Raw genomic sequence first — 25,986 nt, forward strand, 5'->3', positions numbered from 1 at the left:
AGGCATTTTATGAAAGATCAGACCTGCCAACCTTGGCAAAGTATTTTGAGAACTGCAATAGTGCAATGCTTAGTTCATATACTTTCACACCATTTTGGCACTTATTTTCCTATATACACCACCACAACAACATGAAGAAAACAATCCAGTAATATATAGCTGAGAGAGGGATAACCCCTTGAGAAAGCAATATTTTTTTAATACTAGCCAAATGTTTATTTATTGTAAATTTTAGCATAAGACTATAAGGGAAAACAAAACAAAAATAGTCTCTCTACTTTAGTTGCCTCATTGAACAACAAAGGCGGCATTTGATTTTTCTGTTGATTGGAGTCACAAATCTTAGAATTGTTCTTCGAGGTCAAAATGCACAAAATGTGTACAGGTTGGCAGGTCTGAAAGACTAAATCTAAAATATAAATCAGCTTTGAGATTAAGTTTTAGACCAACTAATTAGGAGTAAAGTGATAAACGATCAACTATGCATTTACACTACATCATGCAAAATGGAAAAGTAAGCCAGCGAGGGTCTCACCAGAGCTTGCTCAATGAGCAGACAGAAGAGAATGGCGTTGCCCACCTCCCTCAGACTCTGAAACACATCTGTCTTGAGCTCGGCGTACTCAATGATGTCCTTCAGCTGATGATGGAAGAACTCCAGGATGCCTGACAAATTTTCCACATTCCGTAACATCAAAAACACTCCAGGCTAGGATCTCTATATGCTACAGTTAGTCTTCTTAACATTAACAAGCTATAAAATATGTTTAACAAAGAGTTATACAAATTTATTTGTTGTACTAAATTAAGTAATTAAATTGACAGCTCTAATATAATTACATTTACATTCAAGCATTTAGCAGACACCTTTATCAAAACAGGCTTATAGTTCACAATTTAATATTCTTATTTTAACATCTTTTGTTTGTATTCAATTCTTTGTATTTACTCTATTTACACTCTGATGGAAGCATGTAAGATATGCAGCTGCATGGATAGGCATACATAAATACATAAATCCCATAGTAGATCTAGACAGGTGGAGTTAGGGGAGGTAGAGGGATTCTGATGGTACAACTCTGCACTAGAATATAGTATATTAGCTAAAACATTTGGTCTCTGTATTCATTATTAGACTGTGACACAACTGGAGTGTTACTAGTTCTGATCTCACCTGGGGATCCGTACTCATGACGAGGGAGACGGCAGATCTTGGGCATCACCTCTATGAGGGTCTTAACATACTGCAGGATGGTGCCTTGCAACTGGAAAAGACAGATGGACAGGATAAATGAAAAAAGGAAACGTAAAAGAAAAAAGTACAACTACGTGTAAACTAAACAGAGAGACATAATACCAAGCTCTTGACAATCTTGAGCAGCTCCTCCATCACCACAGCGATGCCCTGGTAACCAAGAAGACGGCAGATTGTTTTGAAGTGCGGAGGACCCACAAAGTTCCTGTAGGAACTGTAGATGTGGGAGTAAGCAATGTTCAGAGGCTGAAAAACAGAGCGAGATGTTTAAAAATAGACATTGATGTTCTCTAGTACACTACATGGAACACATTTAAGTCTTTGGTTGAGTATAACATGCTAATCATGCTGCTAACAGACCTTGGAGCCATACAAATAATAAGGCTGGACATTGGCAGGTTTGTCCCTCTGAGGCTCCTGGGTAAAGGGAATGGCTGTCCGCACAAACCTGTTCCGTGAGATTGAAGACTTTTGTTAGCATTGTCATCTATATTGAACCACATTAGTACGGATTTGTATCTACAATTTATATTCATCGACCTGTTGGTGGAGCCATTATAACAGTAGTTTGGTAAGAAGTCAAAATTGAGTTCCCAGAAGACATGCAGCGTGATGCGGCCGTATGGAGCAGACACGTTGTGGTTGGCCTCACGAAACATGGCGTCAAAACTATCCAGGGTCATGTGCTTCGAGAGCAGGCGATGAGTCAACCTGTTGATTTCCATCAGCCATTCAAGCTCCTGAAACACAGGGAACAAACCAATTTCAATATTCCAAAGTTCTTAGAGTCTTTGATTTTCTAAATCAAGACACCAGATGTCAAAATGCGAAAGAAAATTGTCTGTACAATTGTAATACCAAAAGAATACTGATTTTGATGACAACAAATACCAAAAAAAGTCTAAAAGCATGTGTTTCTCACCACTATGGAGGTGAGGTCCTCGCTCTCAAAGCGGCTGATGGCCTGATCCAGGGATTTGTACATGGCTGCTGAGATCCTCTGGGTTATCAATCTGTTCAGGTCAATGGAGCGACCCAGCAGCTAAAAAAAGCACAAACATGTTGTTAGATTTATCATTTAAAGTGTATTCTGAGTGAAACAGGGTTGGCTATTCTTATTGGTAATGGGTATAATGTCTGCACACCTGCACATGTCTCTGTTTGAGCAGTGTTTCGTAGCGGTTTGATGGCGGGTATGGAATGATCACACCGTAGTTCTTACACTCAGCACGGAAGCGTTTGTCTAGGAGGACACTGTGAGGAAGAGAAAGAAGCTTATGATCTATAGCAGAGTCATTTCTTTGATTCGACCTGAAATTAAACTTGAAAAACGTTTAAGATGAGACAGGGATATTGTTACCTTCCAGCCATTGCTTTGTAGTAGGCAAATATCTGGTCAGCTAATTTGTACACAAATTGATCAAAACACAGGTTGACCTATAATGAAAAAGAGATTGCTTCAGTTTTTATTAAAATATCTTTGAATGGAAGACAATATCAAACAAGTCTGTGACACTCTACCTCCGCCTCTATCTCATCATAGAGGAATTGCTTCTTGAATTTGGTGAGGGCATAATAACCACTATCATTATAAAGGTCCAACGGATACAACACATATCTGAAAAATAAATAAATAAATAAAATCAAAATTACAAAATCAGACAGGTGTTCATATACTGTACACTACTGCTAGAGTTGGTAAGATTTTTCTCTTATGCCTGTTAAGGGTGCAATGATTTGATCAAAAATAAAATAAAAACAGCAATTTTGTGTAACATTTATTACAATTTAAAATAACTGTTTTATATTTGAATATATTTTCAAATGTAATCCATTCTTGTGATGGCAAAGCTGAATCATCAATGTCACATCATCCTTCAGAAATCATTCTAATGCTGATTTGGTGCTCAAGAAACATTTCTTTATCAATATTGAAATCGGTTGTGCCGTGTAATATTTTTACGGAGATGGTAATGAATTTTTTTTTCAGGATTCTTTGATAAATAGAAAGTTCAAAGGAAACAGCATTTATTTGAAACCAAAATTTTTTAAAAAAATATAAATGTCTTCACTGTCACCTTAGTGTGGTGTAGCTTAATAAATAGAATAAACTGTGTGTATGTGGCACATACTCCATCATGGAGGGCTCTTTGGTCTCCAGAATGTGGTCGGTGAGGATCCAGGGCATGGACATCTCAATGGGGAACTGGATGCGCCGGCCCATAGTGAGCTCCAGAAAGAACTCTCGGAACCACAGTTGGGACAGATCACAACACTGCTGCAGGGCCTCTAACAGCCAATCACAAGAGAATGAGATATTTCTCAGTCTATATTGACATGTAAAGATGATACAGTTGCACTATAGAAAACCGTTGCTGTTGTCTCACCACTAAAGTTCAGGAGATGGGTGAAGAAGAAAGACTGCTTGTGGAAGTCCTCTATGGCCTGAACGATGGGGCCATCCAGACTGCTGCGAAGAGTCTTTTTAGAGCCACTTTTATCAGCGATGAGAGACTCCAGCATGGTGCGCACCATGTAGAGCTACAGGACAGGGAGGAACACCTACTACTCAGAAACAATCTTTATAAACAGCACTAAATATCATCTATGTTACAAACACAATTTAACTGACTTGTGTGCTCGAGGGGCCAACAGCACGACGAGGAACTTTGATGTCAAATCCTCCTTTGGGGTCCTTCTCTCCCCTCAGACAGGGGTCATTAGGAGGTTCTCTTCTTCCTTCCCAATCACAGATGGTTTTGCGAATTGCCTGAAGTACACTATATGGAAGCAAGGTGAGAAGTAATGCCCAAAAAAGTATGTATTTTTGATGTGGTGTACATCTTACCTGATGAGAACGTTCTTCTTCTTGCGCACAGCCTGTCTGAGTGGCTCTCTCAGGATCACTTGTGCAAAGTCCTGCAGGGCAGAGTAGATTGTGTGTCTGATGGCCTGGTTGAACACGCTCTCCATCCGTCCCATCAGAACCTGAAGACCCTTGATCATAGCTATGACCTCCACCAAGGCGAACTTCTCCTCGCTGGTGTAGTTGTAGCGTGTGGCGCGTTCATACTCCTCAGCTGTGCCCGGACAGTCCTTGTTGCAGAACTTATCAGTCGGGTGGACTAGTTTCCAAGAGTACTAGAGGAAGAGAAGATATGTAAGATCGATGGAGAACTGGAATGCTTCCAACTGCTTAAATGATCTCAAACATACCACTTCCATGACATGAGTGCTCCACTTAGACAGAAGCTGCAGTCCTCTGAGTGCAAGGTCGAAAAGCTCCTTGTATTCCTCATCAGACTTCTGACTGTCCAGCCCTGATCCGGTCACCACCTCACTGTTACTGTAGCGCGCCAGCTCAGAGATGAAGCGGATGTGGTCGTCTCTGATCTGCACCATCTGCTCGCACAGGTTATACTGCGGACTGATGCTGCTCTGAGTGCAGGTCCACCTGAGAGAGAGTGAGAGGAAAAAAAAACACTACTAAAAAGATGATTAAAAATACAGTAAAAGCAGTAACATTGTGGAATATTATAAACAACTGTTTTCTATTTTAATAGATTTTAAAATGTAATTATTCCTATTTATTATCAATGTTCAAAAAAGCTGTGCTGGATAATATTCTTGTGGAAACTGTGACATTATTTTAGGATTCTTTGATGAATAGAAAGTTCAAAAGAACAGCATTTATTTGAAACGGAGATCTTTTATGAAAACATCATAAATGTCTTTACTGTCACTTTTGATGCAACTCTTGATACTGAATAAAAAAGTATAAATATATTCCAAAAATAGTTACAGAGTCAAAACTTCTCAATATTTAATTAACCAGTCAGGTAATGCCAACAGGAGAACTAGTATCAGATGAAAAACAATGCACTTGTGGTTACACGGTGTACTTTTTATCTTAACAATTACTCACTTGGACTTGTTCTCTTCATAGTGAGCACTTGTTTCTATGTATCGTGACAGCTCGATCTGCATGTCTCCAAACAGAGGCACAACCTGAAGCTGTGAAGGCAACCAAAACAAAGCTCCACTCAGAGGATTGTGACAAAAAAACAGTCCATTTTCATGAGATCCGGAACGTCTGTCTTCACCTTAAAGAACTTATCGATTTTGCTAAGGTTTATCCTTTTCTTTGCATCCAGCTTGTAGATGTTGCTGACATTTCCATCCATCAAATATAGGCCAAAACCCATGACCTGAAACACAGAGCCATGCCTTTGTTTGTAAAGATCTTTCAGCCAGGTCTAAAAAGCTTAAGCAGGAATGGATGTGCTCACCTTTAGCAGCATGTGTTTCTCACTGGGGGTCAGGTACATCTTGTTCTCGTAGTAATCCACACAGATGTTGACAATATCAGCCAGCAGCTCCTCATAACCTGGGATCACCTCCAGCTGCTGGTGCAGACACTGGACAAACATCACATAAAACATGACACGCTGCACGCAAATGTCCAAATGAATCGTGAACGGAGAAGCTTTAGGGGAAGAAAAGATTACCAATAAAATGTCTTTTTCCTCACACAAGCCTAACATATAGTGACAGAAGCTTGTTTATGGTTCCTTTTTGGTCTTTTTAGTTCTTATTCCTTTAACATAAATATGACTATATTTGAAGTTAAACATACCTGTGTAATTCTGTTGTGATTGGCTAAAAACATAGAGAGGTTTTGAGACTCCTGGATGGACTGTGGGTCAGCCATCTTTCTCAGAAATTGAGCTGCTCTGTAAAAGAAGAAACAGAAGAAATATGGAACTTTTTTTTTTTTTATATTGCATGTATGCATGTATGTCACAGTGCTTTAATGACTCCTTTAAATTTAAGCACGACCATTATACCTCTTGTAAGCAGAGTGGTCATTTTTAACACTGCACTTCATGTTCTTCAGTTCGTCCAGCACAGCAAACATGTTAATGAACTTTCCTAAAGTAAGGAGGTAGGCCTCGGACACAAAGTCTTTCCTGCGCTCAGCATGACATAGTCGCTTTACCTCGCTGCAGAAACGTTCAATGGCCTTGCGCTAGAAGGAGGGATATCAATGTTAAAGCCATGTACTAACTAAATGTCACAACTCTCAATTACAATTTTGAAAGCACAGCAAAAACTATGCAATGCTACTTATTTACTACACTCCTTTATTTGAAAAGTTAAATATATATTTTAAGGAATTAAATGGAATGTTGCCTTCAAGCATTTGTTATTTTCTATAAGCAAATAAAAATAAAGAGATAAGAAATAAATAACGAGTAATGAGCATTTCTCCCTCTTTCTTATTAGAGTTGTTGTTGGATGAATAATCATGACATTTGAGGATTAATGTTTTTATTAACAAGATTCGGGAGGAGCGCATCAGATACTTAGCCTAATCAACACAGGTGGACCATAATCAAGTAATCAATCCCATAGTATAAATATCGCTGACTTACCTCTATCCATTGATGGTTTATCAGCATCCCTCCTCCACCCCATCTCCTCACTTTGAATTCACCTTATAAATAGACGGGGAAGGGGGGGTACTCTAGGTTCGGGCCATTCCTGAGCTCGGAGCCCTTCCCCGGACAGCACGCCAAATACGCATACCATACCTCAGCTAATTATATGTAAGCGTGAACTAGTGAATAAGGATTTAATAAGAAATTTCTCTCTCACCTGGAAGTACATGAATTTCATAAGCTTGGTGACCTCAGGTTCCAGCACCTCCACAGTCTTCTCGTAGATCTCCACTCGGTTTGGCTGCTCGTTGCACTTCACCTGATATGCACATGAGGGCGTCATTAAACTGGCAGGATTCAGATTATAAATAATGAGCCTTTTCTCTGCAGAGAGGAGTGAGTGCAGGGCAATCATGTTGTTGAACTGGGTCCTCCTTTCAATCATATCTTTTAGAAAAGCAATCAAAAAAGGGTTCAGATTCTCTTCGGACGGACAGCATATCTTAAAAAACAAGACTTAGCACATAGTCTTTTGAATGCTGGCAGCAACATTCACAAACTTCAATAAATCTATGCATATGTAACTTAATAGCCCATTATAATAGAGTTCCTCTTCTGCACCACGACACACTTGATAGTAAAACAATATGTGGGCCAGTCGGCCAAATTGTGCATGCATTTGAGAATACACCTCACATCTGAGCATTGGTACTGCACTGGATGTCACGTGTGTGTGTACCTGAGGAATGGCTCTGGAGCAGCTCCTCCAGGTGTATAACATGACGGCATACTCGTGCCCCTCCTCCAGCATTTCATTCTGAGAAGAAAAAAACAGTTTGAAAAAGAGGAAAATGAACAACAACTCTACAGGAACCAGTCATATAATCTCCTGGGAATTCTGTGTAAATGTGCGCTAGATCATTTTCCTGACCTCATGCTTAAAAACAACAATCCATTAAACAGTTTTTTTTTTTTTTGCTGGAAGTGACCATAATTTCTTAAAGGAACTATCAGCGCTTGCAAGGCAGCAATGATGGTACATTAAGTTTACAGACAGAGGGAGAGACGCCAAACCTAGAATCCCCAGAGTCCTTGCAGTGTAGATAGAGTTTTGTCATACATTTTATTTTAGACTGGGTGTAAAAGTCCCTAATTATGCTCCACTTTCCATTAATAAAACATGTAACCTGGATTTCTGCCAATCACAATTCAGTAGCATTCAGCAAGCATTACAAGGAAGGCCTTGCAAACTAAATATTAGCAAAACTAATCAGTGGTTTGCCTAAACAACTAATCAACAACAGCCTAAACTAAAGCCTGGTTCACACTACAGGAGTTTTAAAATTCGATTTTGAAATCTAGTTGCAGCACACACATGAGGAGAATCTTTGCAGATTATCTTCCCTCAAATATTAAACATGCACACACTACAAGATTTGAACATCGTGGCACATCACACACTCTGCAAGATATTATTAAAACTGTCATGCCAGAGGGAGCGCTTCACGTGATCTCACACAGCAGATCGTCACTGAATTTATTTATTGTTTATTTATTTGTTTTTTAGTGTGCTAGCTTTGTGCCCTCACCCAGTGCATTCATAATGAGGCGATTTCACTCCAGCGCTTCTCTTTCTCCTTACAGCTGTGATGCATTTTTGCCATATTATACAGACAGTTGTTACTACAAAATATCAAGAAACAGTTTCCTCTATCTCCACTATCCAAGGAAGCCGCACATCACATGTTTTGCAGTTTTGCGCATTGGCTGTGAAAGTACTGACGTAATCATATAGCCATCATCATCCCGATTTAAATCCTAAATATCAAACATGTTTGATAATAATTGGGACTGCCCCGATTTGTGTCCGAGCAGATCGGGAGGTGCAAGATTCGATCGGTGAACGCCGCACATTACCAGATAATCCACATTACCAGATAATACCAGGAAATCGGGGGCTAAATCGGGCTAAAAATCCTGTAGTGTGAGCCAGGCTTTAAGGAATCCTGATCATACAAGTTTGGATTTTTCAGAAACAGCTGGATTACATAAAAGAAAAACAGCTAAAAAAATACATTGTAAATATTCAAAGTAATATTTAATACAATGTTTATAATTTATATATATATATATATATATATATATATATATATATATATATATCTTTTTTTGGATAAATTGTTTTGAATAATTTCAAATGTAGAATATAGAAACAAGCATGGAATTGTAATATGGTAGTAAGTAATAAAAATGTGAAAAAAAGTACACTTGGTAATTTAACTTATTGAAATATTTTTTTATCATTCTTTTCTCTGAAATTGTCCTCTTTGTTGTCTTTCATTGAAAGCACTGGACTTGTCAAACTTACTAATTAACTGTCTACAAAACATCTGAATAGAGTCTGTATGTTAAGTTGATTTAAATGTATAAAAGTGAGACAAGACAAAGAACATGAAGAGGGTTTGATTTAAATAGGCCTACACTGCTCACCATGCAAAAACTGTATTAAAATCCTAAATCCAAGTTTAGTGAGACCACATCATTCCTCCAGCGACTTGTGTATAGAATACAAAGTCTACATCTATGCTCTCGTCTCATTAGAGATTTAGCAGAAGGTAGCTGAAGCAAACAGGACCTCCAGTCCTTGAGGAGTAATGTGCACTCCTGTTTGACAGTCCACGCACATCCACGAGCCACTGAGCCGTGAGAGGAAGAGGTGGAGTAGATCCTTCAATACCATTTCTATCCAGCACAAACCCCCACAGAAACTAAACGGTACAAAACAAGCATAAACAAGGGTCTCTTTGTGAAAAGGTGTTTGTCCTGAGCTCTTTGCCTCACGCCTCTGCTAAAACAGAAATGAAACTGATGGGGTTTTGATATGGTACAAAATATTTTGCCCAGTTTACACATGCCTGGCCCTTAAATAGTCATTACAGTTGCAAATCTGTTGATATGGTTTGAGATGTTTATTTCAGAATTCACACAAAGCAATCCATGTTTGGGATAATGAAAGCCAAGTTTAAATTGATTTGAACTTGAACCTAGTTCTAGGCTCAGCACTAGGGCTGTTATTTTCAACGCTTTTTATGTGACCCCTGGGAGATATCATCAGGAAACACAGTAGCCCCTTTCACACTGCGATTCTGGAAAGTACACGGGTAATGTGTCCCGGTAATTGTTCCCGGGTCACTAGATTTTGCTTACCCAGTGATTACCCGGAATATGTGCATGCGTTCACACACAAACCGTAAAGGTCCCGTAATTACATGTGACATCAGGATGTGACGTGTAATACACGAGTCGAAAACGCTAGGCACGTTAACTTTCACTTAAGCTGGCGAACGATCTCAGCTTCAGCGCGTAAAGTGAGGAACTAACTGATCTCTGCTTCATTACAGTTTGCACAAATATTTTTGTCGCCTGGGTAAAAAGTCACACGATAACGTGCATCATCACCACGACACATTACGGCATTAGTTCTGGCTTTTGTTCACACAGCGCTTGTCCCGGGACTGTTACTAGGTCCCCGACGTGTTTGTGTTCACACAGAAGGCAAGCCGGCAATTTTCTGGGACCAACGTGCAGTGTGAAAGGGGAGAGTTTTAGCTCGTTATGTAAAGGCCTTGTCTCATAGACGGCCACTGGGACAAAATCACAGGAACCAGATGATTTCTCTACACAAAGTGACTTTGCTGCAGCCTGGAATTGAACTGCTGGTTTAGTCTGGTCAGAGGAGACCTGGTCCGCCTACTGAGCCTGGTTCCTACCAAGGTTTTCTCTCATTTCTGTCAACGATGGGAGTTTTGGTTCTTTATTATTGACACACTATTTTCCTATTTAATACTGTAAAGTGATTTGACACAATCTGTATTGTTAAAATCAGTATATATATATATATATATATATATATATATATATATATATATATATATATATATATATATATATATATATATATATAAATACATATATATGGCAACATGACAGTTGTGCTGCATAACATTTTTGTGGATTCTTTTTTTTAGGATTATATAATGAATGGAATGTTTATATAAACAGAGTTTATTTGAAATAGCAATAATTTGTAATTATAAATGTCAGTTTTGATCAATTTAATGCATTCACACTGGATAAATTTATTAATTCACAAAGAAAAAAAACACAAAGTGTTACTTCAAGGTGCTTCACAGAAATCCATGACATTGCTAGTTTACATGTTGAAAAAACATGATTTATTACAGTTCCTAAAAATATGTTCATGTTTTTTGTTTAAGCAATGTTTTTTGTATGTTTTTTTTTTAAGTAAAAGCTTTGGGAAGGGAACTGCACTGTTCTGGGCTGATTAAAATTTGGCTGTAACAAAAAAAAGCCTACATCAGATAAACTGAATGACATGTTTCTGCTTCTCAGTGCCCTTCTGATAAAGATTTCAGAAAGAGCAGCTTTGTTATAATGCAACATCCTTTCGTTATTGCTGCTCTGGTCACATGACCAGCAATTCTAATGTGCTGTTTCACAAAGTCCTCCTTCTACTCACCATGCTGGAGTGCACAGTGGCCTGTTCAATGTAGCGGGCAATACCAGTCACAAACGCATTTCTGTCCTCGAAGTTGGTGTCAAAGTTTGCCTAGTAACAGACAGAAGGTCAGTCCAGTTATATCTAAATTTACTGTGAACTCTACATCCAACAACAAATACAAATGTGTATTTGAAAAAATGTTTTTTTTGTGAATGTACCTGGTACATGATGGAGGATGGTGGGGGTTCGATGCATGGCTGCTGGTCTGGGAGGGGAAGCTCCTCCAGCAGGTCCACATTGGACAGAGCATCCTCCAGGGTCACGTGGGTTGTCATGGCGACACAGGTTCACTCACAAAACAGCCCAATCTGAAACAAGAACAAAAAAATTCACGACCTTGAAGAAATCTCTAGTTCAAGTCTTTCACTCAGTTTCACTGGAGGAATTCAATTAGTCTCCAAACACAAGCACTGATGTGGCTGCCAGCAAATTTCCAAGAATAAATGAAACTTTTACATGTTATGCATGTTGTGCTAATTTTATCATCTAAGAAACATTTGGATTTATTTAAAAAGTGATTATTAATTAGTGCTACAGATTCTGTCAATAAATCTAATTAATATTTAAAACAATTTGAAGCAGGGTGATATGAACCAAATCCTGAAATTAGTTATTTTATTTCAAAATAAAAATATTCTGTATTATCACCATATTTAAGGTTTAAAATTTTAGAAACCAATAAAATTTGATTATTCTCTACATCAATTTAAACATCACGTCTTAAAGGAGACATATTACATATTGTAAAAGGGGGGCGTAATAGAAGTCTCAGGTGTCCCCAGAATGTGTCCATTACGTTTCAGCTCAAAATACCCCACAGATCATTTATTATGTAGTTTTGAAAATGCCTATTCTGAGTGGAGGCAGAAACACAGTTTCTGTGAAGGTAAACAGCTGGGAAAAGAAACTGCATGTTTATATTAGATCTATATTTTATATTAGACCCAATTACAGCACTTAAACACCTTTAAGACATAACCTAAGGCCATGTATACATGTACACGGGTATTTTTATAAACAGAGTTTTTTCCTTCTTTCGTTTAAAAAAATGAATAAATAAAATCTCCATTCCCATGAAAACGCAAACGCATGCTATAATGCACTGTCAAGAGCATGCCAAGCCAACAGTTGGCGATATAATCTCAACTGTAAAGTAGGCTTGGGTGGTAATACGGTAATATGTTATACCGCGGGATCTAAAAATAGCAACAGTATTAGTTTCAATACCGTCATAAAAAAAAAACTAACAAACAATGCACTTATATAGGAGACCAGGATTAAATATTAAATATAATTTATTTAATGCCTAAAAATGCGTATGCGTGGTTGTCATCATGTGACAGCGTGGAGGAGAAAGAGAGACGGGGAAAGATGTCGAGTCACACACCGAGTGACCTGGTCTCGAAAAAGAACACAACTTCTGCAGTTTGGCAGTATTTTGGATTTCGACCAAACGAGAAGGGAGAGGCTGTAAATACGGACATGGCAATTTGCAAATTGTGCAACAAAAAGGTCACCGCAAGAGATGGAAATACCTCGAACCTAAGGTCACATATACGAAACCACCATCCACTCACTGCTGCGAGGATGGAACCGAGTTCACTCAGTGCAACAAATTCAATGCCTCCCGATACAGGACCAACAACATCTAGGTCCACCGCCAGTACGCAGCCGACGATATTGGGGGCCTTGGGGAAAACAACAAAGTACAAAAGGGACAGTGTCCATTGGAAAACCTGTACTGATGCAGTGACAAAATACTTGGCGAAGGAAATGGTCTCTTTCCACACAGTGGAAAAAAAGTCCTTTAAGGACATAGTAAAGGTCCTAGATGCCCAGTACGAGCTACCTGGATGGAAACATTTCTCACAAACAGCCGGCCACATTTATAGAGTAAAGTTAGAGACAATGTTCAAGTGCTGCTGTAAGCGGCAGACAGTTATTCCTTAACAACTAACATGTGGTCGTCAGTTAACATGACATGTCCCTGACTGTCCACACTTCTACACCTGACAGGAAACTTGAATCCAAATGCCTCCAAACTACGTATTTTCCTGAGAGTCATGTGGCAGACAATATTTGATTTTTACTTTCACTTTCGAGATTTGCGTTCACACATAGCCTACTCTACTACGGAGCGGCTCTACTTACCAAACATTTCACAAGGTTAGATGTTTGTCAGTGGTGCTCAGGATGTGCAAATCATTCGCCATCATCCTATTAGTCTCCCCTTACCTCTCTCTGTTTATGTGGTAAGTGAAATTTTATATACTGTTATGTAAAAGGCAACTGCTAGCAAGCAGCTAACCATGTCCCTTTAGTGGCTCCGTAGAACGCATTATTTGTTTTCCGTGCCTTTCCGAATACGGATTCGCTATTCAGGCACATCCCTAGTCAGGAAGTGTGGTTTGGTAAGTTATATTGTCCATTTTAGACCAGAGGCTGACTTGACTTTTACCTCACCAAAACAATGCTTTGAATTTTATGCTACTTCAGTTGCTCCTGTGCAGAATGCATAGGCCAACCTTGGCCAAAACTGTCAAAGAATATTTAACTGGAGGATGAAAAAATTTTGAGAGAGAAAGGAGATTCAAACTTAGGTTGCCCACGCGTCCAACATATCTGTTATGCCAGAGCACCAATACATTAAAATTAGGTCTTAGGATGTTGTTCATGCATGATAAATATATGATTGATTTGTCCTGGAACAGAAAATAAGTGGCCTGACAGCCATCTGTCCAAGGAGGAAGCTGATTTTCCATCTTTACCTTCATCAAAGCTTGACAGAGCAGCAGGGAAACATGACTGGATGTGCATTAGGGCTGCACGATGTGTCGTTTAAGCATCGATATCGCGATGTACGAATCCACGATAGTCACATCGCAGGATGTGCGATGTAGGCTGTCGTAGTTGATCTGTTATTCATTAACTGTACGGGCCAGCTGCTCCCCGGCCCTTGAAGAATGTGATTCGCGGATTAATTGCACAGATTAACCATAATAGAGTGAAAGTTTATCATTTGCATGTGTTTTTAAGTCCTGTCAGTATAACAGGGCAGAGAGAGAGAGAGCGAGAGAGAGAGAGCGAGGGAGAGAGTGCGCGCACGCGAGAGAGAGAGAGCGAGAGAGAGAGAGAGAGAGAAAGAGAGAGAGAGAGCGTGAGAGACAGAGAGAGAGAGAGAGAGAGCGCGAGAGAGCGAGCCCCAGCCGCACGCTCACTGTCTTCAAACAACACGAGCGCTGTCTTGCTCTCTCTCTCTCGCGCATATTAATCAATTGACACGATGGTGTCGATGTTTAAATCATTTAAAATGAGAATGTAAGGGTGCTCACCCCATTTTTGTTTGTAAGAAAAAATTAGATTAGATTTCATATCGCAATATATATCGCAGAAAAATAAAATATTGCAATGTCATTTTTTCCCAATATCGTGCAGCCCTAATGTGCATGATCATATCGTTAGATATATCACCCAGCCCTAGATACTATGATGTACTGACCCAAATGCGAAGTCAAATTAATCAATGTCACGTTACGGAGTTATATATCGCAATATATATCGCAGAAAAATAAAATATCGCGATGTCATTTTTTCCCAATATCGTGCAGCCCTAATGTGCATATCACCCAGCCCTAGATACTATGATGTATTGATCCCCCCCCCCCCCACCCTTTATGCGAAGTCACGTTACAGAGTTAGTATGTGATGAAAGACGCAAGAAACAGCTCCTAATTGAACAGTCCATTGTTAATATGTCACTTGCCATTTTTCTAGTACAGGTACACTAACACTAACAAATTCATTCTGATACGCTCCACAGCACTTTAACAATACAGATTCATCTATGCTCCTGTAAAATAGGTGGAGTTTCCTTTCAGCATTTATGTCCTGTGTCTCACAATATTGTGCAACTATTTAATACAATTTTTATTTATACAACAGCAGGAACTCTAAAACATGTGTAGCTCCTATTCTTCCGAGCTGCTTCTGCAAAGCTTGTTCAAGTTCTGTCCTGAAAGAAAACTTAAGCTGTGTGGCGTGTTGTTGTAACAAAATCGGTCCTCCTTTGAAATGAGGTCCCCATTAGGACCCCAAGTGATCCCATTCTCTTTAGCGCCCAAGTATAAATCCTACAAAATCACAATATATTCCATTCGAAATACATTGTACATTTTATTTAGCTTAAGTACTAACAAATTAGCCTGTTAGCTTATACACTACACATTTGCCCTTGCCCTACACATATTCACAACAGTGTTTGATGTCATTATATACTATACTCATTATACTATAATAAATGACTAAAATATTTAGCATCCAAAAGTGGAAGTAATTCAAATATCTTCCCCTTTTTACAACAGAACCTTAAACTACAGTACAAAAGTTTTTACAGACTGTTTTTTTAAAAGACTGCAGCATTCTAGTCATCGTGAACCTCAAGTGACTCATTTGGAAGGGTCTATACATGCAGCAGCATATAAATACTTTGCGTGAGAGACTTGCCTCACAATTGAACACATGGGCTAATCACATAGGCTATAGCCTTAGTGGAGTAAAGTCGATTTTTGAAATATTCAAAATGACTTTTTTATGATTATCAAAAAAACAACAACAACAACAACATCTCAATACACACTTCATAAATGTTATTGCACCTAACTGTGTCATGTTTAAAACCAGAGCTGGTCTGCATCAGAACAAAAATAAAAAAGCAAATGTACTTTGAGCCTTGGGGGTTTCCTGCACATTTTAATTTTCTGAAAAGATCACGTGAGGTGGTGTGAGACATGTTCAGACTGATAACAACCTCAGAGCTGAATCATTGTCATTCAAATAAAGGAACTCTTGGAAGAAATCTTCCATGACACCACCACATTCCAAGTGGAAGAAGTGATCTGACAGGGAGAGAGATGTAGAGACTGTGCCTGTGGAAAAGGATGCTGAGATACTAGAATAAACTTCCTCACATTGGCTGATTCCCATTGTACGGTGGGGTGCACTGTCTACATTCCTATACTTTATAATAGCATTACAAAATTGCACCACCACTAACATAAATACACAAGCCTATGCCTTTCACTGAGATACAGAGTACATTTTTCATTTAAACATGAGATGCAGTGGGGAAAAACCCACCATAAAGTCTCAAGATAAGTTTTTGAAAAAACCCACCTTAATTTTACATGGCTTTCTAAACACGCGGCTCTGTTGTGCGAGATGCGAGTGCAATGGTGATAGAAGATATCCCTCTCTAGACATGCATGAAATAGGCTATGCGTTCTGTGTGAATGGCCTGGTTTCAGTTTTGATGTAAACAAGATCTCCACATTCTCTTTCTCCGCAATATTTTTAATGAACATCACAGCAGCGCTGCATCGGGACATTCTAAAACGCTTAACGTGAAAAACGCTTAACGTGGTTTAATGTACTAATACAGTGATATTAAAATTATTATTTAAAATTAAATTAAATTTATGCATTTTGCAGACGCTTTTATCATTTAGCCTATAATTGTTTTACATATCATGTGTCCCCGGGGAATCTAATATTCTAATATTAACAGACCAAACTCACTAAACATCATACTAATAAAGTATACTATCTACAAAAAATCAGATGATCCCTGAATATGAATGCAACGCATTTAATAACACGTTAAAGGGTACATAACATACACAGTTTCACCTAATCTCATGTTAATCTTGAGTACCTATAGAGTAGTACTGCATCCTTCATATATCCAAAAAGTCTTTAGTTTTATCATATTTATAAAAGAAAAATACAGCTTTCCGATTCTTTCTGGAAAAAGCCGAGCTCCTGGAGGTGGAGCTATAATACTGGTGTTTCGTGTTGTTTCCATTAAAATATATTCACTTATGTGCTGATTTCCAAGAAAATACAGAAATCTGATGCAATTGTACTTCCATGAATGGAGTCTGTTATCACAGGGATGGCTCCGTGTTTTAATAGCAAACGATGTGCAAATCCAAAGTCGACTTTGGCCTTGTTTATAAAACATTCGTCACTCAAATGAAGAGAACATACAAGCGCACTTGATACACTCCGTTGCTGCCCCGGAAAAACAAACTGCATCCACTGTTCATGTAATGCTGGGTTCTTGGGGAAGCTGAACACTGTAAACTTTCCCTTACATCCAAAAATGCACTTATTTGGAGGCATTCTCGAACAAATCCTATCCAGCGCTGCAGACGATTTTGAAGCGCGTTGATGTGCACGGTCTCACTCTCCTCTGGTCAATGTGTGTGCGCGGGCGCGCTTTTCCGAGAGGAATGCTCATATAAGAACTTTCGTTCTCTACTATGTCATTAGATCCACGATCAAAAAAAAAAAACAGCCGAAACCTGTACTAACCCGGAAGTAAGATTTTCAGCTCAGATATTCTCAGTCATTCTTGTAAATTATTTTTTCAAACTTTGGCCATGTTTAGCATGATAATCCATCTCTTTAACAGTGTGAACAACTCTGAATACACGAAACACCATTGTACCCCCCCCCCCCCCCACTTAAGCCTTTTCCTCCCATAGAAAACCATCATAGGGCTTAACGTGTTATTAAATGAGTTGCATTCATATTCAGGGCTCATCTGATTTTTTGTACATAGTATACTTTATTAGTATGCTGTTTAGTGAGTTTGGTCTGTTAATTTCACTCTCTTAGTACATTAAGCCACGTTAAGCATTTTTCAAGTTAAGCGTTTTAGAATGTCCCGCTGCATCTAGCTGCTTCAACTGTATATGTTAACAAAAGCATTTTAATGCAATGACACTTATATTGTCATCGCATCTCGTGCGCCACTGATAAAGGCCAAAGTATAATTTGACCATCCGCATCTGGCCCCGTCTGCATTATATAGTTTTCGTCATCAAGGCTGTAAACAGTGCATGCACGAGGTGAATGATGATAACGGAAGTAGTACTGCTTGTCGAACTCATCCGCCTTCTGAAAGCTGTGCGGATGAGGAGTGTGTAAGACGGATCAGAACGCGCAATGTGAAGTATACCCAAGGCGAGCCTTAAAGCAGCCTCCTTTACGGACACCTAAAATTTGAATGCAAAATTTTTGCATTCGAATGTGGATTTTACAATGCAACAAACTTTATTAAATACCTTAAAAATACTTTAATGTTTTTAAAGTGTTGACAGATTTGTTTGTTTCTTTCTTTCTTTAGTAGCCTGTATACATTTGGCCAAAATCTAGAAAAGAAGTTGGCTGTGACTTGACTCAGCTAACGTTACCAGATCTCTCTTTTTTCCTTTTCTTTTTGAGTAAAGAGAATGCTGTACTTTATTATTATTATTAGGCAAATTATAGGCAAAGAAAATTGTTAAAAAAACAAAAAAAAACTTATTAACCGGTATTTCTTCCAACCGAACCGGTTTCGGAAAGGTAATGATATCAGAGGAACGCAGGAACAGAAACGTTAAATTATCAATTCTGCTCTGAGTGAACCGACTGATTTTTTTTTCATTTTCAAGCCCTGGGTCTAGCCACATAAATAAGGTCTAGACATCACTAAGGTCATATGAGTGCTTCCATTGCTGAAAGAGCATCACATTTGGGTCACACAACTCAGTGGGACATCATACTCCCGTCCTCTCTGCAAGCCTTGAGCTACAATTACTAGACAGGCAAGCAGGATGTGTAATTGATGGCTGACTGAAAAATTCTCCCTTATGTACAGACGGGATACACTGAAACAACCCCTCCACATACTCTGGACTGTTCATGATTGCATCATTCAATTGTGATTTCCTGAGATGAGAAAAAATTAAGCAAATGTGGTTGATAATGTAGTTAGGCATGCATCATTTCTGACAGCAGGTGAAACAGTCTCATTATTAGTGCTGTACTCCATGCATTTTAACACTGATTACATTTTCAGGTAAAAAATAATTCAAATGGTTTTTCATTAGTATTCTGGGTAGGGTTGCACCAGCCGTTCGTAAGTTCTTACTTAAACTGGAACGTAAAGTCCAAACTAGAGGCTTAGTAACTACTAGCTAGTTTATAACTAACTCTGTACTTTATTCGGTTGCACCATTTATTCTTAAGGCAGAACGTAGCTAGTAGGTCGTAAGCTCTCCGTAAAGTAATGCGTTGTCGCATAGAATTACATCTATTTTTCTTAACCCAATCACAAGCCTTCTAATAGGTAAATAGGAAATAGTCTGAACAGCGCGTAATTTGAAACTCATTCTTGACTGGCCTAAACTGAAAGTTAAAAAAGACATTAAAGCACACGTTATCGAACTCAAAACATTACACTTTTAATTGAAAATATCTATCCCACACATGGAGGAGAAAAGAAACAGGAAGAAAAATTTCAGTCATGAAGAAATTCTTATTTTAATTGATGGATACAAAGAAAACAAAACAGTAAGAAAAAACGTAAGGCGACACACGCTTGAAGGCTTGGGGAGAGAGCGCCGTTTCTGTCTGTCTCGTGCTGAATATCAGACGCTATCATGTCCGTTATCCGCATTATGCCCTCTCTTTTAAAGCGCAAACGAGCATATTTGTCGACATCATCATAAATATCCAACGGATGTTGTCTGTCTCGTAAAACTCGTTGACAAACTTGCGGCTCTTCATGATCAAATACGAGCTCATCAATGTGATCTAATCTGGCTGACATCTTATTCCGACCGTTATTCATGGACAGAGGCTTCCGTAAATATTTAGTTACAACGTATAGTTACGTTTAAACTAAGTTTAATGGTGCAACGCAAAAATATTTAGTAGTCCGTAAGTCGTAACTTAGTGTCCATTTACGTCAAAACTAGGCTAAGTTATAACTTACGCACAGCTGGTGCAACCGGCCCCAGGAAACTAGTGGTTACTTTAAAATGAACCTGTGCATAATATGACCATGCTTTAATGAATGACAATGGATTCTCCAGGAAGTTACAGTTAAAGTCAACATGAAATGAAAATGTACCTTATTTTTTAAATACATGTTATTGATCTTATTTTGAATGAGTTTCTATTTTTCAAAAAAAAAATTTGACCTCGTAGATTTTAATGAACTGTCAAAACAGCCCTTTCTTACAATCGGCTGGAAGCTCATATTCAGATTTGTGTCCATGCAATCAACAATTGATGGACAGAACAAAATCCCACCTTAATTTTGTTGCTACTTCAGTTTTATCACAACTTTAAGGTTTGGACAACAATAAACTCCTTACTTTACAGTTACACAGTTCTATCAAGTCTACTAGAACCAGTGATGTGCGGGCTGATCCAAAATGAGCGGGTGCCTGCGGTCACCTGCGGTTACGAGTCATCCAAAAAATATTTCTAATGATATTCGGGTCGCGGTCGGTCGGGTCCTTTGAAATAAAGATTTCAATTAAACCTTTGTAATTTATATAGTATTATACACAATTTTGAAATATATAGGCCTACACTTTATTGGCTGAATTACTGGCGCGAATAGAGTGACAACCTGTCCCGCTTTACGTTGTATACAGCAATTTTACCCTTTGTCCCGCCTCACGCAAATTGAGCATCTGTCCCGCTTTTTTCATTCGACCCTGCCTAATAAATACATGGATACATCCATAGGCGTAGTGTTAACTTATGTCCAATAGTTCAGAGGAGAGAAATAAAAGCGTTAGTCGATTGGCTGAGTCGTACATCAATCAAACTGTCGACGCGCGCGCTGTTCGGTCAGGTTAATGGCCACGAAAAAGAGAAGATGCACTTTTAATAGCGAATGGACCGCAGCATACCCTTGATTAAGACCTGTAGATGGCGAAGCAGAGAGAGCTTTTTTTCTGTGGGACATGGAGGAGAATACGACGTTAAGCGACATGGTGCATGTGAGTACCACAGAAAAAAAGGACATCATCAAGAAACATGCAAATGAGTGCAATCATTTTTCAATAAACCAAATGACCCACAGGCTGACAAAGTTTGGGCAGCAGAAGTGACGAGCATTTATCATGCCATACATGACTGCAGTAACAAGTTTGCCCCAGTCATTTTTTCAGAAAAAAGCTGTAGAAACTTTGGGTGATATTTTGGGTCAGGTAGTGTCTTAATCTTTTAGTCGGTGGGTTTAAAAAGAAATATAGGCAATATATTACAGAAAGCTTGAAATGTCTACTTTTAAACGAAAATATTCAAACCAAAATAAATAGGCTACTCTCTGATTATGTAATCCATATGAAATGTGCATTTCTCTCTGGCGTTCATGGTGAGTCAGAGTTGTGGGCGGGTTAGTTAAAAACAGGGGCGCTGCACAAGATCCCGGGCCCTATGCATAGGCAGTCCCCCCCCCCCCCCCCCCCCTGGAAAATATATATTCCAGACTTTTCAAGGGCCCTCTCTTCCTTTGGGGCACTGGTAATCAGTACTGGTTTTAGCCCCAGTCCGGCGCCCCTGGTAGAAAACATCGGTTGGGTGCGGGTTGTTTATACATTGACCCGCGCATCACTGACTAGAACAGTCAACAAATATGTTTGTACAGTGACCACTAAACTGGATATTGTACAGCTGACCATGGCAACATACTGGTGCTACTTTCACGTTTCTCATATCACTCCGCAGTGCAGCCTAAAAATTATTTTGGCAAAATGGTTAACAACTTCAGACTATGGTAAAAATGGCCCTGGGGCTCTTCAATATTAATTTTATACGAATACAACTTTGATAGATTGCTAGATTCTATAAAGAAAGACAATGAAACATCACTCAGAAAAACAACAAACTGTAAAGAGATATAAAAAGCTTATCGAGAGAGAAAAACAGAGAAAGAGATGTACAGTACATATATTAATTGTACTGCGGATTAATATATAATATATTATAGTATTGTCGGAAGTGCTGGTTTTGTTGTTAGCCAATAGCAGTCTACGTTGTAATGGCTGAAACTAATTTAACAAAATATTTTGAATTACATTAGTATTTAATGTTCGTAGATTTGTATATATCATAACCAGGAGTGTAATAATAAGCAGGAAATCGTAAAATAAGCTGGTCATTACTTCACAATGTCGTTTATTTTGTCAGCCAGGCTGCTAATTATCGTTTATAAATTAATTTACTGCTTGGTCGTCCACTAAACCTAATTCTACAACATAAAAACTCTAAATAAAAGTCCTTAATCATAACATAAGAAAAACCAATCCACACATTTAAAGGAAAAAGCTGGAATCTGTTATTTAATGTGTCATATACACAGTGTTGGGGAGTAACTAGTTACATGTAACGGCGTTACGTAATTTAATTACAAAATTATTGTAACTGTAATTAGTTACAGTTACTACGAAAAAATGAGTAATTAAATTACAGTTACTTATGAAATTTTTAACGATTACAAAGGGGATTACATTTGAATATTTACACACATCCACATACAGATTTAACTGATTTCTTTCCCAAATTGCACTGACTATTCTGAGACATACCGCCCTAATAATTTCCGGGATGCGGAAATACAGTCTGGTTCGTAGAATCCAGTCATAAAAACGAAATGCCTAACGCGGACGGAATATGCCACATTTTGGATGACTAAATCAAAAGTAGGTCAGTAGCTACACTTGTATCAAAACATGACATCGACTAGTGTCTGTGAATATAAAGCCCCAAAAATGCAATATATGACTTGCACATTCTGCGTGTCTGTGAAAATCAGGCGCGGACTGGACACCGGGAGAAACGGGACAATTCCCGGTGGCCTGGCAGACAATTTTGCCCCACTATTTAATATCATTATTGTATAATTGCCTGCCGAATGTACTAAAGCGATCATTTGCGAATCCGCCATTTGATAATTAAATCTCTAATAAGTCATGAAGTGTTAGTCATGACTCGCGCGCTCTCTGCGCCTCCGCCAAACGGTTTGGATCAGACTCAGAGTAATCAATGCGAGAGAGAGAGAGAGAGAGAGAGAGAGAGTGAGAGAGAGAGAGAGAGAGAGAGAGAGAGAGAGAGAGAGAGAGAATAGAGTGGACTGCTGGAGCAGAGAAGCAGAACTAATGTTCAGGGTTTCAGGTCAGTTTCATCTGTAAAGATGCTTTTTTGTCTTTTTTTTATTTTTTTTATTTAATCAAGCAGCAGCACGTTGCTCACCAGTCATCACTCAAAATACTATATAAAGGACATCATTATTATCAGTTGTAATGTTACAGTAGGAATTTATCTGAAAAAAATTCCGATTTTTTTTTTATAGGTTTAGGGGGAGCTACGACAGACAATAACACAACCCTTACGAAAATTAACATTTAAATGTGGTAACCAAAAATGTAAAATTATTTTACAAATGTATTTATTTAAAAATAAATATCAATCCATTTGCAAAAAAACAAAAACATAACAAGGTTATTTTACTTTTATATAGGCTAATAAAAGCAAGGGAAAAACATGACTCGTGTACAGTATTAGGATTTTTCTATAAAGATATTGTAGTATTGTAGAGTATTGTATTGTAAAGTATAGTTTTGTTCAATCTTGAGTATTAAAGTCATGAGAGAGATGGATAACAGGGCAAAATAAAGAGACTGAAGAGAAAAATGGAAGTGAAGGTGCAGTTCAGGAGAGAACTTTTAATTATTTTGCATGTCCCCAAATTAAAGATTTAAACCTTTTTTATGTCAGGTCCATACAAAAAAAATAGTTTTGTCCATGAATTTGTTTGTATGAGTTTGAATTTTCCAGTCTGAATTTTTTTCCCAGTCCGCCCCTCCTGTAAATTAATGGCAAAGACATGGTTTCATTTACTACACATAGGCCTACTGAAGCTCGCAGTGTTTTCAACCTCTGCTGCCTCAGTATAGGAGTACACGAGCACATAAACATAATTTCTAGAACTGCTTTGTGTCACTTAATGTGCATTTTACTTATTTTGAGAAAATTATCATCATATACAAAGAGACAGCAGTTTAAAAAAAACACCAATGTTTTAGGAGTTTAGTACACAGAATACGTCACATGCTTATTAGATAACTGTATTTAAGTTGATGTATATGCTTTTATTTATTATTCTTTAATTTTCACAAATTTAGAAAAGTAATCAAAAAGTACTCAAAAGTAATTAGTTACATTACTTTAATAAAGTAATTGAAAAAGTTACACTACTATTACATTTTAAACAGGGTAACTTGTAATCTGTAACCTATTACATTTCCAAAGTAACCTTCCCAACACTGCATATACAGCGCATTTCTTAATCATCAAAGGCGTCTAAATAACGGTTCGGTTGGCAATAACCTAGCAACAGCCCTCAGTCACCGGACACCAGGGGTCGGATATAATGGAAAAACATCCCAAAATGTGCTTAAGATGGAATGAAACGACACTCACAGCGAAGTAATCTGTGAACTAATGTAAACAAATAAAGATAAAGCGCTTTATACCACATAGGAGATGTTTGAGAAACGTGCACGCGCACCCCCTCACCCCACCCATAAAGCGGAGATGCTATCAGCAGCACCTCCATCATAATGAACCATATACACCAAATTAGTGTAAAACGCCCCCAAACGCGTACATAAAGGCGGCTAGCTTAAAAAAAACATTAAAGTTGTGAAAATATGACTGAGCATCATGTTGGGAAATAACGTTACACGAGCAGGTTGCTGCCATCATCTCTCGGGCACCGTCGAGCGAGCACTCTCATCTATGTAATTCATGAAAATAATCACATTTACCTACCTGCTAATTGCATGTCCGCTCTTAAACTAACGGGCGGTCAGTGCAAAGGGGGAGAAACTGTGAGAAATAGCGTTCGCTCGGTGTAGTAGATTGATGCTCTGGGTTCTGTCTCTATCCGCTAATCCACCCCACACAAAGAGCAGAAAATGGCTGCAAGTGTATTCTCTTAAAGAGACAGGCACCCATTTAAAAAGGCATCTCTGGTGTGAGTCATCAGTTTGCATCTCTATTTATAAATGTCTTCGAGTCGTGCATTAATTATTGTATGATTATGAACAAAGAGGGAAAGACAAGTGCAAATTCTAGGATGTTTTCTACATGAGTGTGCAAGGTCATAAATTTGCATCGATTGCTGTACTTCTGACCCACTTAGCACTCATCTCTGGGGTCGATTTATATTATGCCATGAACAATGACGGTTTAAGTTTATAGGACTGTAAAGAGACAAATAATCTAGAAATATACAAAGATGAATTCACTGCTAACATTTTTATTAAGAGGCAATGCCTCCTGAAATTGATTTTCAGAGGTACTTTTGGGGGTGTATTTTTCTAAAACAATAAACACAGAATGTCAAAGGACAAACTGAATCAATTAAATTAAAATCTTCTGATGCCAGGACTAAGGGACTTGGATGAGGGCATCACTAAGGTCCTCTACTGGGCCCGAGCACAGTTTCTTTATTTCTCTGCTTTAGTTTTAAAACATTATTTCTCTCTGGAAACACATTAAATAAATATGCACTTATTTGGTGCCTATGGCCTCAGGCTGCACATACAGTGAACACTCCCATGCTGGAGTGTTTCTATACAGTGCCGTTGTCACAGTAACCAGTGAATGCATTTGTGTTACTATGCTCCAATCAACCTTAACAGCAGGCCTGCAAAATGTGCTTAAACATGCATGATTGTCATAATAAACAGTCTGTAGACTTGGTTAGTAAGGTAGCTTTAATATCATCAAATTTCTCAAAAATCAGCTCAAATAGATTAGTATTACTAACTTTTACTTCATTCAGCAAATTGTGAGTT

At 38.4% G+C, this 25,986-nt stretch overlaps 1 protein-coding gene across 3 annotated transcripts in view; it reads right to left on the reverse strand.

The window, feature by feature from the left end:
- Positions 1-25,100, reverse strand: part of LOC132109564 (cytoplasmic FMR1-interacting protein 2-like) — a 31,526-nt gene extending 6,426 nt beyond the window's left edge. For 2 of the 3 annotated variants that reach the window (XM_059515745.1, XM_059515746.1), the window contains exons 1-24: positions 24,956-25,100; positions 11,437-11,586; positions 11,237-11,326; positions 7,436-7,513; positions 6,914-7,015; positions 6,103-6,284; positions 5,892-5,988; positions 5,545-5,673; positions 5,359-5,463; positions 5,181-5,269; positions 4,472-4,709; positions 4,104-4,396; positions 3,888-4,035; positions 3,643-3,796; positions 3,388-3,544; positions 2,777-2,873; positions 2,616-2,692; positions 2,401-2,509; positions 2,178-2,297; positions 1,796-1,995; positions 1,616-1,703; positions 1,358-1,501; positions 1,175-1,265; positions 536-666 (exon numbers count right to left, since the gene is read on the reverse strand). In XM_059515745.1, coding sequence (XP_059371728.1) covers positions 536-666; positions 1,175-1,265; positions 1,358-1,501; positions 1,616-1,703; positions 1,796-1,995; positions 2,178-2,297; positions 2,401-2,509; positions 2,616-2,692; positions 2,777-2,873; positions 3,388-3,544; positions 3,643-3,796; positions 3,888-4,035; positions 4,104-4,396; positions 4,472-4,709; positions 5,181-5,269; positions 5,359-5,463; positions 5,545-5,673; positions 5,892-5,988; positions 6,103-6,284; positions 6,914-7,015; positions 7,436-7,513; positions 11,237-11,326; positions 11,437-11,553 — 3,036 coding nt within the window. In that variant the 5' untranslated portion in view covers positions 11,554-11,586; positions 24,956-25,100. Of the gene's footprint in view, positions 1-532; positions 667-1,174; positions 1,266-1,357; positions 1,502-1,615; positions 1,704-1,795; positions 1,996-2,177; positions 2,298-2,400; positions 2,510-2,615; positions 2,693-2,776; positions 2,874-3,387; positions 3,545-3,642; positions 3,797-3,887; positions 4,036-4,103; positions 4,397-4,471; positions 4,710-5,180; positions 5,270-5,358; positions 5,464-5,544; positions 5,674-5,891; positions 5,989-6,102; positions 6,285-6,913; positions 7,016-7,435; positions 7,514-11,236; positions 11,327-11,436; positions 11,587-24,955 lie in introns of all 3 variants that reach the window. The other variant, XM_059515744.1, reaches the window with a different exon arrangement.
- Between the last annotated feature and the right edge of the window lie 886 nt (positions 25,101-25,986).

This window comes from Carassius carassius, chromosome 29 (assembly GCF_963082965.1).
Source record: "Carassius carassius chromosome 29, fCarCar2.1, whole genome shotgun sequence".
Classification (NCBI taxonomy): domain Eukaryota; kingdom Metazoa; phylum Chordata; class Actinopteri; order Cypriniformes; family Cyprinidae; genus Carassius; species Carassius carassius.